At 59.2% G+C, this 16,721-nt stretch overlaps 4 protein-coding genes and 1 pseudogene across 4 annotated transcripts, besides 1 other annotated feature; all 5 read left to right on the top strand.

Moving 5' to 3' along the window:
- Positions 1 to 21: 21 nt before the first annotated feature.
- On the top strand, positions 22 to 2,835 carry LMJF_32_1590 (annotated as a pseudogene).
- Positions 22 to 2,835: a sequence feature.
- A 1,210-nt stretch (positions 2,836 to 4,045) lies between these two features.
- On the top strand, positions 4,046 to 5,311 carry PMI (phosphomannose isomerase; the record flags this gene model as incomplete). The annotated part of the gene is made up of 1 exon (XM_001685423.1): positions 4,046 to 5,311. The coding sequence occupies one exon, from the start codon at positions 4,046 to 4,048 to the stop codon at positions 5,309 to 5,311; it is 1,266 nt and encodes a 421-aa protein (XP_001685475.1).
- Positions 5,312 to 8,031: 2,720 nt separating this feature from the next.
- Positions 8,032 to 10,227, top strand: LMJF_32_1570 (conserved hypothetical protein; the record flags this gene model as incomplete). The annotated part of the gene is made up of 1 exon (XM_001685422.1): positions 8,032 to 10,227. One exon carries the CDS (start codon positions 8,032 to 8,034, stop codon positions 10,225 to 10,227), a length of 2,196 nt encoding a protein of 731 aa, XP_001685474.1.
- A 1,021-nt stretch (positions 10,228 to 11,248) lies between these two features.
- LMJF_32_1560 (conserved hypothetical protein) lies at positions 11,249 to 14,005 on the top strand (the record flags this gene model as incomplete). The annotated part of the gene is made up of 1 exon (XM_001685421.1): positions 11,249 to 14,005. One exon carries the CDS (start codon positions 11,249 to 11,251, stop codon positions 14,003 to 14,005), a length of 2,757 nt encoding a protein of 918 aa, XP_001685473.1.
- A 1,103-nt stretch (positions 14,006 to 15,108) lies between these two features.
- Positions 15,109 to 16,314, top strand: LMJF_32_1550 (conserved hypothetical protein; the record flags this gene model as incomplete). The annotated part of the gene is made up of 1 exon (XM_001685420.1): positions 15,109 to 16,314. The coding sequence occupies one exon, from the start codon at positions 15,109 to 15,111 to the stop codon at positions 16,312 to 16,314; it is 1,206 nt and encodes a 401-aa protein (XP_001685472.1).
- Positions 16,315 to 16,721: the final 407 nt, after the last annotated feature.

The raw sequence follows: 16,721 nt of genomic DNA, 5'->3' as shown, positions 1-16,721 counted from the left end.
TTCTCTTCGTTTTCTTTCCCAATGTGGTGCCGCTCGATCCGGTGCGGAAGAGTGCAGACAAAGCTCACACCAAAAGTTGAGACACGCGTGAAGGGAAGTGCAGCCGCCACCTCGGCCACAGCGACTGTTCACTGGGAGAATGCACCGCCGCCACCGCCCCGGCCTGGGGCTCCGCAATTCCCAGCGGATGCTTCGGCCCCGGACGCGTTCAGGTATGCGGCTGCACAGCGTACCGAATGCAGCGAGCATTGGACAAAGTGCCGTTCGCAGAACAGCGGATCACAGTCGATGGCGACGAAAGGGGAGATGGAGCGCCGCAGTCGATTTGACGTTACCGGCGCTGCTGATCTGACAGGGGCGAGCACGGTCTCCGACGTTGTGTTTTTGCCAGGGAAAGACAAAGCAGGAACGGAATCTCTGCTGACACGTGAGCAAGCCACTGTGTGCGATTTGGCGTGCCAAGGTGCATCGCTGTTCATTGGGGGCGAGGCGGGCACCGGCAAGTCGCATCTATTGCGCGCCATCGCAGCGAAACTGACATCAGAGGGATACCGCATCGCCATCACGGCCTCCACCGGTATTGCCGCGTTGAACATCGGTGGCAACACTTTCCACAGCACCTTTGGCGTCCTTGTACCCACTCCAGATGATATGATGGACCTGTTGACGAAGCCGCCACCGACGGATGCCGCCTTCGATATCGACGAAGGCCCCGAGAACGGAGGCGGCGATGGTGCAGGCATCGAGGAAGAGGTGGTCGTAGATGACTTCACTACAGATCCCTCGGTCGACCAACTCGGACACCGGCGTCGACTGCGATTCAGAAACACCGGGGTTCTCGCGAAGGTGGACGTAGTGGTCATCGACGAAGTTTCCATGCTGCACGCGGGGGTGCTTGAGTCTTTTGAGCGGGCAGCCCGTCGCATGGCAGGGCGTGACGCCAGCCGGCCGTTCGGGGGGTTGCAGATGATTCTCTCCGGTGACTTTCTGCAACTCACGCCGTTCGCCTCGCCCGGCGCCCCTTTCGGCAGACGGCGGCGGCACTGTCAAGTTGGTGACGAAAGGTCCAACCAAGACGGCGACTGCATCGTCTGCCAATGCGTCAGTCCTGAGAGCGACGATGCGCAGCGGTCCGCAGACGAGGCCACGACCCCCGCTGAGGTGGCAGAGAAGTCATGCCGCGCCGCCGTCGACGCGGCCGCGTCTGAGGTAGAGAGTGCATCGGCTGCCAAGCACAGCAAGAGTAAGCGAGTCTCCCGCGCCTCTCATTGTAGCGCCGGGACGGGTCGCCGCCGCGACCTGTGGTACTATGACAAGCCCATGTTCGAGAGCTGGTGCTTCACCCATCATCTCCTTCATGTACAGCTTCGAGAACCACAGCGCCAGCAAGATCGACGGTTCGCCGCTGACTTGAATCGCCTGCGGCAGGGCAGGCTTCCCTATCGACTGTCGCGCTCCGGTTTTCTGAACGCGGCGGTCGAGGATGCCGTGCGCCTTTTACCGACCAAGGGGGCCGTCAAGAACTACAACGACCGCAAGATGTTGGAGCTGGAGGGAGAGGAGCGACTTTTTCCAACGCAGCTCACTATGACAGAGGCGATGCGTGCGCCTAACTTTGGTACTACAACAGGGCAGAGGCAAGAAGGTGCCGACGACGGCGGCCAATGCGGAGCCACACTGCTTGTGCACTATCGTGTCTGCTCCCCTACTGGAAGTGCCAGAGTCACGCGCAAGCAGCGAGGGCGACTACGGGACATGGAGGCGATTGCCGTCGCTCGTAACCTGGAGGAGGTCTGCCTCTTTCCTCGCGGCTCTGTGCAGGTCTGCGGTCTCCCCTCACCGCTCTCGTACTCCACGTCCTTGTCTGCCGTGTGTGTGCGCTGCAGTGGCGCAACTCAGCGCATCGCAGAGGACCGACGATGCACTGTGAAGAATGTACTGGAGATGTGGTCTGGAGTCCCCGGCGCCCGAGACGGCAAGGCCACGTCGGGGAACCTTACTGGCCCCCAGGAGCACGTACGTGCAGTCGCTCGCCTGCAGCCACTGGGTGCTTTGTTTCCGCGAGAACTTGTGCGTGTGGAAGCTGTGGATGTACGGCAGCTAACGCGTCGACTGCAACCGTTTATGCAGGATAACTTGCGCCAGGCTATCCGAAAGGATACCGTGCTCCAGGATAAGCGGCTGAAGGTCGGGTGTCGTGTGATGCTGCTGCGCAACTTGACGCTTCAGTATGTGAACGGCTCTCTTGGCAGGGTGGTTGGGTTTCGATCGTTCTCGGCGTGTAAGGGTCTGTTGCCCGAGGAGATGAAGGCACGTGCGACTTCGGCAAACCTGCTGGAGCGTGTCGTCGTGTATTCCACAGGGAACGGACCGGGCGGCGCCGCAAGCGCTCTGCAGGTGCCTGTAGTGCGGATGGACGCAGACGGCAGAGATGTCGCGATTCCTTGGATCACGTTGCCGATTTCAATCACGAAGCAAGACTGGTGCTTCACTCTGGATGCTGCGTGCATGCCGTTGACACCGGCGTACGCGTTCACCGTGCACAAAATCCAAGGCGTTACCCTGGACCATGCCGTGCTCTTTGACGCCGGGGATATGTTTCCGTGTGACCACCTCGTGTACGTCGCGTCGAGTCGCGTGCGCAAGTTCGAGCACCTGCGCATTGTGAATCTTTCGCCACGGATGATATCGGTGCACAGGCCCTCGCTGCTCTTCACCCAAAGCATCCCAGGCGTCGAGGCCGCGGCAAAGACGTGGGCGACGTGGAGGTCGATGCCGCACTCGGGACAGTTGCTCTACCTTCCCTCTCACCTTGGCCGAGAATCACCTCGGTAAAGGTGGCGTGTGCCTCTACGGACGGTGCGAGCAACGTGCCATGCCCGTTGCAGCGACGGGGACTACCTGACGTTGTGCATCTATCTATCTATATATATATATATATATGCTGACATTACTTCTGCATCTTCTATGTGACTCTGCCAACTTTGTTTTTGTTTGTTGCTTGTTTTGTTGTGTACGTAGTGTGTGGGACAAGGCTGACACACACACACACACACACACACACACACACACACACACACACACAGGACACCGGCCTCCGCCACTCAGAGTTGTCTGTTTGGAGGACGAGGCAAGAGGGAAGAGCGCGTGTTCTATTCTGTTCCGCTTTCGCTGTCTCGAATACAGCCTTCCTCCCTGTGCAACCACTGCTCCACTTTCTCACTGCTATCAAATCCCTCCAAGGTAGAAAGCCACCAACGAACCTGCCTCCGCAGGCGGACGCTGCCCTTTGTGCGGGGTGAGCTACGTTCACCTGTGCCTTCTGTGGCCGTGGTGCCGCGACACGCCGCATCGCGCCTCGCCACCATTCTTACGCATGCTAGCGCGATGTCTCCGGGGGAAGAGGGATAAGCCCATGACGCTTCTTGAGCGAATCACGTAAGACCGCGACCGCGCTGCTTCCCACCGCATCATGCCACGCTTCCACCTTTTCCCTCTTCGTCTCCCCTTTCCATCGATAATGCGTCCATACATTAACCTACACGTCTGCCCACACACCTCTCAGAGGGTGAACCTGCTACATGAACCACGGACCCAACAGCCTAGCTGTTCCCCCGGTGTCACCTGGTCGCTTCGTTCCCGTCGTTCTTCTTTTCCCTCGTTGCTCTGTCCCAGTAGCGCGTCGCACAGCGTCTTGGCATCCCTCTCATTGGGTTGCCGTCTCTCCCCCGCTCCTCCCCATTTTCCTCAGCCGCTCTCTGCCCACGTTTCCCGCTGCTTCTCCTTACGCACAACAATACATACATATAAAATCATCGGCAAGCCAGAAGCGGTCGCCACACTCGCACACGTACGGCGTGTCTCGCTGGTTTCAAGCGGTCAAGAGCAGAGCAACATAATATTCTTTGGAGGGTTGTTTAGTAACGTCACGTGCTTGTCCTTCTCGTCATACTAGGCATTGTCACCACTGCCACCCCTCCCCTGCCTCCTCTTCCTTCCTCCTCCTAACCACCGTCTTCCGCGCACGCAACTGCGCTGCGTGCGTATGTCTGAGCTCGTAAAGCTTGAGGCGGGCCATCAGGACTATGCCTGGGGCAAGGATGCCGCGTCCAGCTTCGTGGCAAAGATGAAGGGCTTGACGAACGACAAGTCCGGCAAGATGTTTGCGGAGTTGTGGGTAGGCACGCACCCCAACTGCCCGTCCAAGATTGCCGATGGCAACGCGCAGCTGCTCGAGGACTTCCTGAAGCAGCCAGAGAACAAGAAGACGTACTTTTCGGAAGCTCACCAGGCCACGATCTTCCGTGACACAGTGCCCTACCTGCTGAAGATTCTGTCGATTCGCACGGCGCTGTCCATCCAGGCGCACCCGTGCAAGAAGCTTGCCGAGGAGCTGCACGCAGCGAGGCCAGATAAGTACAAGGACCCGAACCACAAGCCAGAGCTCATTTGCGCCTTGACCTCCTTTGAGGCACTCTGCTGCTTCCGACCGCTCGGCGCCATCATCGCGTATCTGAAGCGCATTCCGGAGCTGGCAGAGCTTGTGGGCGCCGACGCGGTGCTGGGCCAGTACATGATGGCGCCGGAGAGCGCGCTGCCTGCAGCGGACAGCGACGAGGAGAAGCAGTCGCTGAAGGCGATGATGACGAACGTGTACGCTGCCTCGGACGACATCGTCGCGAAGACGCTGCGCCTGCACCTCCAGCGCATCGAGGAGACGGGTGCGCAGTGCGCCGAGGACGAGCTCTTTGCTCGCATTTACAGGCAGTACCCGGATGATGTCGGCTGCTGGATGGTTTACTTCCTCAATTACGTACAGATGGTGCCCGGTGAGGCTCTCTTCCTATCGGACAGCGAGCCACACGCGTATATCAGTGGCGACGGTGTCGAGATCATGGCATGCAGCGACAACGTCGTGCGTGCTGGACTCACACCGAAGTGGAAGGATGTGCCGACGCTCATAAGCATGCTGAAGTACGACACGACCGGGCTTGCGTCTGCCTCTCACGAGAGGAAGAGCAACGAGGACGCGGCGCAGTGGCAGGTGCAGTATTACCGGCCACCGGCACAGTTCCCGGACTTTTCGCTGTACCGCTTGCAGTACGAGCACGCTTCTGGCAACGGGACGACCTCCGTGACCTTACCGACAATAGGCCTTGGCTTCTGCTTGGAGGGGTCTGCCAAGGTGAACGGGACGACGGTGAACGCCGGCGACTGCTTTGCGGTGCCGTACGGCAAGCTGACGTGCCAAGCTGAGGGAGCGAAGGCGCTTGTGTTTGTTGCGTCGACCAACGACTTGAGCGACAGGTAGCTGAGCTCCCTTCAGCATTGACGCTGGGTGGTGCGTGCTGAGCGACCTCGGTGACAAGCGAATGAAAGATGTCCGTCGCTGTCTTGCGCTAGGGTTCAAGAGGTAGAACACGGTGAATCCAAGTACTATCCTTACCTTCTGTTTTTCGTTTTTTTTTCCACCTCATAGCTCACCGTGTTGTACGTGCTCGCAGGTGCGTGTCTGTGTGGACACGAAAATGCATGCCTCCTTGGCGTTATTCGATAGACAGCGTGTCACCTCGCACACGCGCACAAAGGCCCACGACAACTGATTGGCTCGCTCGTGATGAGAGCACGCACACGTTCTCGGCGCACACCTCTTTCCCTTACCCACGCTCCACACACACACACGAGAACAAACAGTTTATCATGATCCTCTTGCTTTCTTTGGCACGTCTTCTGTCTTCTTCTCATGCTCTCTCTCTCTCTCTTGATGGCTCTCTCCCCTTTTTCTGGTCGTCTCGTTGGCTTCCTTTTGTTTTGTTGTTGGCTGCTAGTGTTGTTGCCCATCTCGCCTAGTGTGTGCTCGGGCGCTGGCAATGCGCGCACTCTCCCGTCTCGTTCTCTTGTCCTGTTTTTTTTTTTTGCAGTGGCCGCCTTCTCTTTTTCTCTCTCTGTTCGTACAGTGTGCTCGTGGAGTGTGAGACTGATGCAGGTGTCGTGCCGAGCGCGGATTTCGTTGCCGACGTCTTTTGTTTCGCTGGGCTACTTTACACGAATTGTCCGCCTGAGGGAAGTGAATCGGAGGAAGGCGGAAACCGATGAGGGTGGAGGGCTCGTCGCGGTTGGCGAGTGGGGACGCGTGTTGTCTGAGGACGACATCTACTCGTCCCGATGAAAACGAGGATGCGAGGGGCATACGTATACCGCAGCGAGTGATGCGCGGGTGCCTTTCCTTGTCGTTGCACCTGAAACGTGATTCCTGCTCAGCCTCCGATCTCCTTTGCTGAACTGCTTTATTGTTGTTTGCCCATGTGTTTTTTTCTGTTGTTCTCCCTCCCCTCTCTCAGGCCATCCATAACGAGCACCACTCACACCAAGCCCCATCTCCTGCATCTCCACACATGCACCCCAAAAAGATGAGCAACGCGGCCCGCGCCAATGCTATTACTTTGCAAACAACGACAAAAAGTGGAAGGACATTTTTTTTTCGTATCTCATCTCGTCGCTTGCTCGACCGCCCCTCTCTCCTCTCCCGATACGTTTGTGCCGTGCACGCACGTACACTCCATCTCTCGCTCGCGCTCCCTTCCTGCATGTATGCCTCCGATGTTGCTGTCGATGTTCCCCTCCCTCCCCCACCCTGTATCTCCTCGCGCACGTTTTCACGGACGCCTCCTCCCATTTTGTTGTGCCTTACTTTTTTCACTGTTATTATTCGCCCCGCGGCCAGGACGCCTCTCTCTCTCTCGCTTGATGCTAGGACTTCTTATTCCATTGCTGCCTCGCCGCCCTCCGTCGGTGGGGTGCCTTCTTCATTCGTTGTGTCGCAGCTGTGCGCACAGGGCAATTTCATGCGTGCTGGTACGACGGTGTGTGTGAGGCTTTGAGCATATGTGCCGCTGCAAGAAGGGTGGGAAAAGAGGAGCATCAATGTGCCCTGTGCAATATCAGAGCAATCGTACTCCGCACGGTGCAGCGCGGCAGAAACGAGCGACACGAGACAAATGCAAGTAGAAAAGGGAAGAGGGTGTAACGCGACCTGCCTCCCCACCATCAACGTCAATTGCAGTTGCCTTTAGCATGCATCAGCTCTTTCTGTTGCGACGGGGAGTGATAAGGAGAGAGGGAGCATGTTGTTTCTGGTGCTCTGCTAGGCTTACACAGCGGAGCAGGCTCCCTCTTTTTCTTCAGCTGCCTTCAGCAGACACTGTCGCTGCTCACGGCTGCCTCGTGAGAGGATGTATGGACACATGGGTCTGTCCTTTATCGGCGCACGTGCGGTGCGCATGCTCTCTTCGCTCGTGTGCTTTCTCTCGCTTTCTCTCCTCTCTTCCCTTTTTGTGGTTCGGACTTGGTTGTAGAAGTCCGTCGCCCCCCTCTCTCCCTCCCCCAAACACACGCACACACATGTGTGTGTCATTCATGGCCCTGTCCATCCGCGCTGCGTTGGTGGCGCGTCTCTTCTCATCGACGGTCCCTTTCCTTCTCTCCCTCTCCGTCCCCCCGTGCTGGAGGACCGCACGCACAGGGAGCGTACGTACTGCCCACACTCGATTGCATAAGAAATAGGTCACCACCGCAAAGAGTAGCACTCAACCCCCCCCCCCCCCCCACACACACACCGGCTTGCTCCTTCCTCCACCTCTCACTGCCACTTTCCGGCGTCGTGGAATCGACGAATAACCCCGGGCACAAAAGCGTCAGCTACAGCGGGAGAGACCAACTGGGGAGGTGACACCGCGTGGTGTCGTCGCACCCGCACCAGCCACCTCGTGCGTCCCTGGAGGTATCTCTCTTTAGCTCTATGTTTGGTTTCTGTCGTTGTTGTATGCTATTTGTTCCTTTGTATTATTTCTTGCTCCAGGGCGTTGGTGGGGTCGTATGCGTGGCGGCATTTTTTTCGACGCCGATGAATCAGAGAAGCGGAACTCGTTCGCACCTCGTTTCTCTCCCTCCTTCCCACCAGCGCCCACCCCCTCCGCCGCCGACCCACGTGTCACCCAACGATCGCTTCCCTCTTGCAGGCGCTGCGTCTACATGGCATCCGTACAGCGGCAGACCAAGGAAGTGCAGGAGGAACGTCAACGACAGCTAGTAGAGCTGCTGAAGCATCCCGCCAATGCTGAGTGCATGGACTGCAGCGCGCGTCACCCGACATGGGCGAGTGTGAATCTCGGCGTCTTCATCTGCATCCGCTGCAGCGGCCTGCATCGTCAGCTGGGCGTGCACATCAGCAAGGTAAAAAGTTGTACGATGGATCTCTGGGAACCGGAGCAGATCGCCTTCATGTCAAAGATGGGCAACGAGCGCGCCAAGCGTGCCTACGAGGCCACCATTCCCGCCAGCTACGTCAAACCTGGGGAACGGGACGCCTCAGCCAAAGTAATGAAGTGGATTCAGCTTAAGTATGTGCAGAGGCGGTACTATCGGCCACTTCCTCCCCCCGCAGCGGACTCCGACAGCGAAGCTGCCGTGGATGAGGAAAGCGACGTAAAGCGCGCCAACGCACCTCGAGCTGGCGAGGACTTCCAACGTGGGCAACCTGCCACACCAACACAGTCTGTCAGGGACACGAGGCCACTGATCTCGAACCCGGTCGCAGCGACTCGGACAGCAGCTCAGGCTTCGCTTGCTGCGCTCGGCACCAACACGTCCCCTCGAGCCGCGCTCGACGCTTCGTATCTGTCGAAGCAGAAAAAAGAGGCCATCTTAGACTGGCTGCGCACAGCCACACCTTGCGTGGTGCTGGAGGAACCCCTGAACACGTCCGCACCACCGGTGCAGCCGACATCGGTCGCGAAGACCCCTCTCTCGAATATTGTTTCGTCTCCAACCATCGTGGTGCGCGAGGTGCCGTCGCCGTCCACCTCCGTAACGGTCATCATCGCCACCGAGGCAGGTGGACCAGAGGCAGCCGCCCCGGCACTGGCAAACACGCCGGGTGTGGCCGAAGAAAGCGGTGTGAATTCCACGCGTCGCCGCACCGCGAAGCGGGCAAACCGGAAGACGACAACGGCGCCCCCTGTATTGCTTGATGAGATGCTTAATGATGGTGCTGCACCAGTGGATGTGCCGTTGTTCGCCTACGAGGATCGCGATCGAGTTCGAACGGCGACACCACCGCTGCAGCGAGATCCCTCGGACGACGCTAAGCAGGCAACTGCAGTGGTATCGGTGACGGAAACAGGACCTCACGAAGAGTCAGAGGCGTCCGCACGACCACGTCGGCGTTGGCGCAAGCGAGCGCCGTTAACGGAGGTGCTTGAGAGCAATCTGGCCCCACCAGAGCTGTCTTTCCCAGTGTTCTCGATCTCGCGAGGCTCTTCTTCGCCCGCGCTCCGTTTGACTCCGTCACCGACGTTGAGGACGGTGCTGGTGGAGCCGCGCTGCTCGTCACCGCGTGCTGTAGACAGTGTAGCCCGCGTTTCTTATCGGGACCGCAAGCAGCGGGGACAAGACCCAGAGATGCTGCCAGAGTCTCCCGCGCGACCAGCGACGCAACAGCTGCCCCCTCGCCTTGCGCAGGGGCCTGCGTGCGCGGCGCCACAAGCAGCCCTCCCAGAAACTCCACCGCTACTGTCGGAAGAGCCGATGCCGCGCACCACCTCCAGTGCCACGGCGCTGGCGGCGCCTACTTCGGTTGAGCAGCGTGCACAGTTTGTACCCCGTGTCGTGGATGCGACGCTCGGGCAGTCTGCCGCGACAATGAACTCGTCCTCCGCTTTGTGTCGGTCGTCGCTGACCGGTGAAGCCACTCCGACCCCCGTGCGCGCCCCTTTCATGCGACCCACCGCAACAGCAGCGGTGCGCTCGCGGCACGTAGCAGGGCAGACACATCGGCCGATGCAGGTCCTGGGCAAGCCGTCTTCTCTCTGCAGCTCGCGCCGAGCGCTGCTGTGGCCGCCAGCGCGGGATGAGGACAAGTATGTACCGCAGCAAGACATTCGGTCATCGGGGGCCTCCTTCTGTGATGAGCTGCAACCGCGTCCGCCAACGTTTATGAGGTGGACGGCATCACCGTCAAGCTCATCTTTTACCCGCCTTCGAAGCTCGCTCTTGTCGCCCATAACTGAGGAGGACAGCGTGGCGCAGCGGACGCCGTCAACGCAGTTCTATCCGTTGTCTACACACAAAACAGGGACCTTGAACAACGTGCTGCAGATGCAGCGACGCCTGGAGGAGCAGCTGCGTGTTCTGAAGGAGCGATTCCGGCAAAAATCCCATCCCAACTAAGCAGCATCGATAAAAGGAGAATGAGCCACAACTGCCCAGTTTTTTTTTTTTTTGATGTGGGAGAAGCCGTGGGAGAGGCGAGGTCGCAATGGGGTGCTGTGTGCGCCTCCGTTTTTTGTGGAGGGGCCATCCTGGTGCCGCGCGTATGCGATGCACTCGCATGTTTTAGAGTGCGGACGCGCTTATGCTCGTCTCATGCACCTTTTCTCTTCGTCTCGTCGTGGCGATGTTGAAGGTGTCTGTCTGTCTGTCTGTGTGTGTGTGTGTGTGTGTGTGTGGAGGGGGGAGGGCACCACCGATGCATCGAAAGGATGACTCTCTCCCCTTCTCTCTACGTGATGTGCTGCCTGAAATGAATCGTCTTTCTATTGCTCATTCTTTTCTGCTTTACGCGGTGGGCGAGGGGGAAGGAGTGCTCCTGGTCGCCCATCGTCTTTTCTGGCACATGTGTTTCGTTGGTTGCGGTGTGTGACGGCTGTCTGCTGAACAACACATTGATATATGTAAATATATATATATGCTTGCATACATATGTATATACACACATGGGACGTACAGAACAGCCAAAGCAATATATTGTAAGGAACGCCCTCCGTGGGGTAGACTGATGCATTTTGATGTGGGGGCGTTGCAACTCCCTCGTCAAGTGCTGCTGTTGCCATGAGTGGCTCCCCAAGGGAAACAATCCGTTGGGGGTGTGGGGGCGGCGCTGTAACGTGCGAGAAATGAAAAATAGGTGCAGACGAGAAGGAAGAACGCCACAGTACCCCGAGGCGTTCTGATGAAGCCTCCCTCCCCCCCCCTCAGTGTCGTGGAGACGTCCTTCAGTGTTCTCCCGTTGTTTTTTTTCTTATCCTGATTTTTCTATCTGCTGGTCTTCGACCTGCTTGGCGACATGGACGCCTCTCTGCCCTCCCCCCGTTTCCGAAGGTACTACTGCAGCACATGGTTGTTGTGTGAGGCAAGGTGCCCGTACCCGTTCACGTCCGTCCGTCCGACAGCCTCCTCTCCTGTTCAAACCATGGGCAGTGAGCGCAATGGAGAGAAGAGCGCCGCCAATGGCAGCAGTGCGTCACCAGCGAAGCAGCCTCGTCCGCCTCGATGGACGGGTGACGCCGCCCCGCTCTCATCTCCGGCACCCCGGCGGCGACCAACGCTTCAAAGAGCGAGAGCGCTTCCACCGAACACCATGGCTTCGGTGGCCACATCGACCTCATTGCAGCCTTCTGCGCTGCCGAATGGCCTGCCGCGCCGCAGGCACTCCCCCGTCTTCTGGGGTGCCTTAAAAGAGGCGCTCCTCTACGCCGGTCCGCTGGGCGAGGCCGTTGGCACAGTTCCTGTGGGTTCCGTCTTACTTGAGGGGTCTCGATACCGCGACGTGTTTGGCGGCTGGTGGATCAGCACTCGGTGCGACGATGGCACGCTAGGGTGGATCGCCTACTCAGACTCGATTGAAGCGACAACGACTGAGGATGCCGGCGCTGCACCATTTTGGCTCCGCGTGTACGACACCCGTGCCACCCCCGCTGCGGCCTCTGACAGCGTCGAGGCGCCGTCCCCGCGAGCTGCGCTACCGAGTACGCAGGTTTGCTGGCACAGCGTCCTGCCGTCTGTTTCCTGCGCAGACTTCTCTCGCACTGCAGCAGCTCATTTTCTCTTTCGCGATGCGGAGCTGTATGCCTACTACTGGGACACGATTCATCCCGGAGAGAGGGTAGCGCGGGATTGGAACTTTGAATACCAACGGGCGGTGGAGCTGCGCTGGCTGGGGGCGGACTTTTTCCCCCCCGCTGCGCCCACCTCTTCTATTCTTTCTTCAGCGCCACCTGAGGCAGCACGGCACGCCCAACTGGACGCGCTCATTGCCGCGTTTCGGTCTGAGGTTGAGCGCATCGTAGTGCAGATATGGAAGGAGGCGACGATGCCGCCGCCGAGCCGCCAGGTTGCGGCACACCCGCAATTTCCCGATCAAGTGTACTTCGATGGCGGTATTCTGCTGCGGCGCTGCGTGGACACGGCGGATGGCGTCCTCGGTGGCGATGAGATGGCGATGAAATGCGGGCACGCCATCTATCGACACCAGGAGATGCTGGCTGTTGTGGCACCGCGACACGTTCTTCACGTGCCGCTTCACGCCTGCTGCACGTTTGGTGGCTTTTCCTTTTTGTGCTCTACGATTCCTCCCTATGGGTCGGCAAACCTGGTGGCGGGTGATAGCAACATGTTTGCTGCCGCGGGTGATGACGACACCCTTTCTGCTTGCACGCCAACGCCGCCATTGCCGCGATCGGCGCTTGTCTCTGAGCTCCTGAGGAGTCTTGGTGATGCCCTTGGCTTCGAGGGGGGCGACGTGCCGCGGGAGTGGCGTGTGTACGCAGGACGCGACCGCCGGCTATACTTGTCGCAGACCCACCGCCTTCTTCCACCCGTGTTGCCTCTGCACCGCGCGGACCTCTCTCTCGCCGTGCTATCACCGCTATCAAAGACGTCGGACGAGCTGGTCGGCCCCTCACGTGCCTCGTCTTTATACGCTAGCTTGCTGTGCTATCGCGTCCGACCGGAGGTGTTCGTCCGATGGCAGACGCGATGGCACCCGAACGAGTGCGTCTGCACGTCACAGGAGTCGGCGACGCGAGCCAGTACTGCACACGCGTGCAGATCGGCGGCACTTGCGTCCCAGTCCTATGCGGCAGGCACGTGGATCAGGTCAGAGGGCATCACACGTGTGGCCGGCACCCTCGGGTTTCAACTCCCCGTGGCCGCACCTCTGCTCCCTGTCGAGCCCTGCAACTCGTGCCACGGCGAAATCGACGCCAACGAACTACGCTTTGTGGTGTGCACAAATCCGTTGCAGTGCTGCCGTGTGTGCATGCACTGCTACACGCGACTGGTACTAGGGCATGCAAGTGGAGAGGATGCTCCTGTCGACCTACTGGGGCAGGCTTGCCCCACTGCGGTGCGGTGCGCGGCAGGTTACCGAAAAGCGGGCAGCTTTCTCATGGTTCCGACGCTGAGTGAGCTGATGCACGCGAACGGCCTTAACCTGCGATACCTGGCGTACGTTCTGCATCGTTTACCGCAGACAACGCGAGCTGCAGTCGAGCACTGGTGCCAAGTGGAGATGGTCGCGCGAACGGCGAAGCACCTCCTGCAGCACGATCTCCGCAGCGCCACCACCCCACTAGAAGCACGGGCGACTTGCGAAGCTTTGTTGACCTCACTTCTGCAGCCAACGGGTGCTGCCTCAGAGCGATTCTGGCGCACTCGCTTGGGGCCAGCGCTCCAGTCGCGCTTCCTCGGAATGTGCGAGCCCTTTCACCTCTCCGTGCACGCGCTACGACTGGTCGCCGAGCGCGTTGCCGCGTTGGCCGGGGTGACCTTGTCGGAGTCGTGCTTGTCTTCCTTGGCATCGCTTTCTGCGCCGACGAATCCAAAGACAGTACGTCGGCGAACCGATAGCGAGACTGGCACGGACAGCGGTGAGGCAGGCTCTCTAAGCACTGCGGCGGCAACGGAGACCGGCGGTGCTTTCGTTGAAATCCAACACATTGCACCGCTAATTCGCGTGTTCCCAGCACCGCCCATGGAGCCACTGATGCCATCACCACCCGCGTCAGAGGATGTAGGTGTAGAGAACAGCCCGCAAGGGCGTTCTCTCGTTAAGCGCCGCGCTGAGCGCCTTCTGCTGTTCTGGATTGGGCACACCCCGGAAGGGGCAGATGACGCGCAGCAGCCGTTTTACCTGGGCGAGTCAGTGCTGCACATGGCCCTCCAGTAGATAGTGGAGGCGAGGAAATGAGGCGAAGAAAGAAACACTTAGAAGAATGCGCGTACGCTACTGCAACCATGGATGTCATCGTGGTGTTCCTGTGCACAGGAAGGCAGGGGCAGACGCAAGCGTCTCGCTTTGCCGCCACTCCACGCCTCTACGGCGGAACCCCCAAAACAACGGTAAAAAGACGCGTGCAGAAGACTTTTCCCGAACCAGACCTCCCCTACCCCTAATCTTGGAGTGTGCATACACCTGGCGGGTAACCCTCGTCCCCCCCCCCCGAGGGCGCCCTCTTCGGAGGCGGGGAAAGAGACGGGCGAGCATACTTGAAATGTCCAGTCCGGTCGCGCGTCTCTGTTGGGGCGCCAACTAGTCCTGCTGAGCTGTGTAAACGAGAGGGCACTTTCCTCAGCCACTTTTGCGATATCGGAAGGGATAAAAAGAAATGGCGGCACCGCTCGCGTACGAGAGGTGCCACACCCCGTCCTGCAGTGCGACTCCCACCGTAGGTCATTTTCATGCCCTCGCGTCTCTTTCTCCTCGCCTTCGCGTGTGTTTTTCGTGTACCTGCGGTGGAGTGCAAAGGCACCAAATAGTCGCTGGTCTCCCTGCAGCCATCCGACACCGAGCAAAACAACGCGACATCAACGCGCCACAAACAACAACCGAGGCAAAGAGCACCAGCGAAACAGAACACACGAAAAACGCACCGCCATCCCTCCGTGGCGCCCGCACGTTTTCGGCCGGATGCTTGCCCCTACATATTGTTGCGACCCATCCCCATCGCGCTACGGGTCCTTTTGTGCTCTTGTGGCCTTCCCGCCTATGCACCTGCAGATTTTGCGCTCCTGCACTCCTTCTCTCTACCACACTCCTTTGAACCACAAGTTCGCAGCTGCTGTCGTGCTCTGCTCATGCGGTGTTGCGTAGACAGGACAGACTAGCTGTTCTTAGACCTACGCCCGAGAGCTTTCGATATAGTCTCGGCGGCTGCGGGTACCTCTGAAGGTACCCAGGACATCTTCTGCACTCTTATCGGCCGGCCGCATCGAGCCACCGACACGGCATCGGCCACACCCGTCGACGAGTTACCGGTCAAGAGGAGATTCATGGGTCCCCTAGAGGTGCTCTCCGAAATGAGGGCCGTCAACGGCTATCTTCAGCTCCTCGCGGAGCAGCTGTACGTGTGGGCGGAGACGAGCCCCTCTGCAGCCACATGTACCTCGCGATCTCCAACCGTTACCAGCGCGGGGGAATCCGGTGCGCGCGGCTATCCTGCGACGCCTGGCGCAACGGACGCTGCGCTGTCTTGGCGTCGGGCTTCGGAGCGCGACGCTTTTTACCTCCTCCAAACAGTCATGGAAAACACGCGACGCCTCGTCATCGAGTCTCAGAATGTGGTGTGGGCTCTCTTGAGTCGCGACACCGCCACGAGCGGCGCCACTTCCGGTCAAGCCTCGTGCGGGATAAGCTACTCAGAGTCTCCCTTTGATGCCCCGAAGCGGAGCGTGGATGCGTGTGTATACCCGCTCGATACAGAAGAGCCTCGTGTGTCCCTAATGCGTGTTATGCAAGGCTCCCCTTCGCGTGTTGCACTGCCGCCCTCTCTTGCGCGCTCCGACGTGCGGGACACGAGCAGAACTCCTGCGAGTGCTTCCGCCACCCAACCCCGGCTCTCCGATGACGTCGCGGAGCACCCGAGGCGGCGTCTGTGGCCGGCGGCGCAGTTCTGCTACATGACGCACGTGGAGTTCAAGCGCGGCCGGCTGCGTCGCTTTCTGAGCCCTGTGACCGTGAAAGCAGGCGCTTACGTCATTGTGCCTGGAGACCGCGGGTACGACTGCGGGCTCGTGGTGCAATGTGCTCTGTGGAATCCTCACAAGCAGGCATACGACGCGGATACCATTCAGTCCCTCGACCCCCGCGTGTTACCGCCAGGAAACGCGGGGCCCATCATGGAGGTGATCCGTGTTGCCACAGACGAGGAGGTGCACCGCCTGCACCGCGAGCACGTGAGCATGGAGCGGCTGGCACTTACCACGTGTCGCGACATTGCCGATCGGCTGCACCTTTCCATGGAGGTGCTCGACTGCGAGTACCAGTATGATGGCACAAAGATCAGCTTCTTCTTCGACTCTGCCGAGGTGATTGACTTTCGAGAGCTCAACAAGGAGCTGTTTCGTGTCTTCAACGCGCGTATCTGGATGCAGAACACGAATACGGCAGTGCGCAACGAGGCACCGCGAAATGTGCGGCCGTCGCGGCGAGCGCACCGCTTGCGCTTCGGCTTCCAAGGTACGTCGTCGGCGCACTAAACCCATGCTCGAGGGTTTCGGCGTGTCCTTTTTGTCGCGCTGAGCGCGCGTCATCGTTCCCTTTTTCAAGGAGGAGAAGCGTGCCTTGGGCACCCCCCCTCCGCTGCACGACCACCTCGCTCCTCGTTGTTCCTCTTCCGAGCGCCGTGCGTTTTTTTTTGTGTGGCGTTTGCAGGCTAAGCGAAACCGCCTCCCTCTCCGCCTCTTCATACGTCTTTGGTTATATATCTATAGCTAATATCTATATCTATATCTATATCTATCTATAGAGAGAGAGAGGGATTTTTTTTTTCGCCGTGCCATTTGGCTCGTGCACAAATGTGATACGGTGTCTCGCTGCTCGGCCTGCGGGGCGGGCTTAGTGCCGCGCTGACGGCGAGCAAGAGGTCCGTCAACGCCACCTTCTG

This window comes from Leishmania major, chromosome 32, assembly GCF_000002725.2.
Source record: "Leishmania major strain Friedlin complete genome, chromosome 32".
Lineage (NCBI taxonomy): Eukaryota > Euglenozoa > Kinetoplastea > Trypanosomatida > Trypanosomatidae > Leishmania > Leishmania major.
The sequence above is the reverse complement of the archived record's forward strand: the minus strand, read 5'-3'. Positions and strand labels throughout refer to the sequence as shown.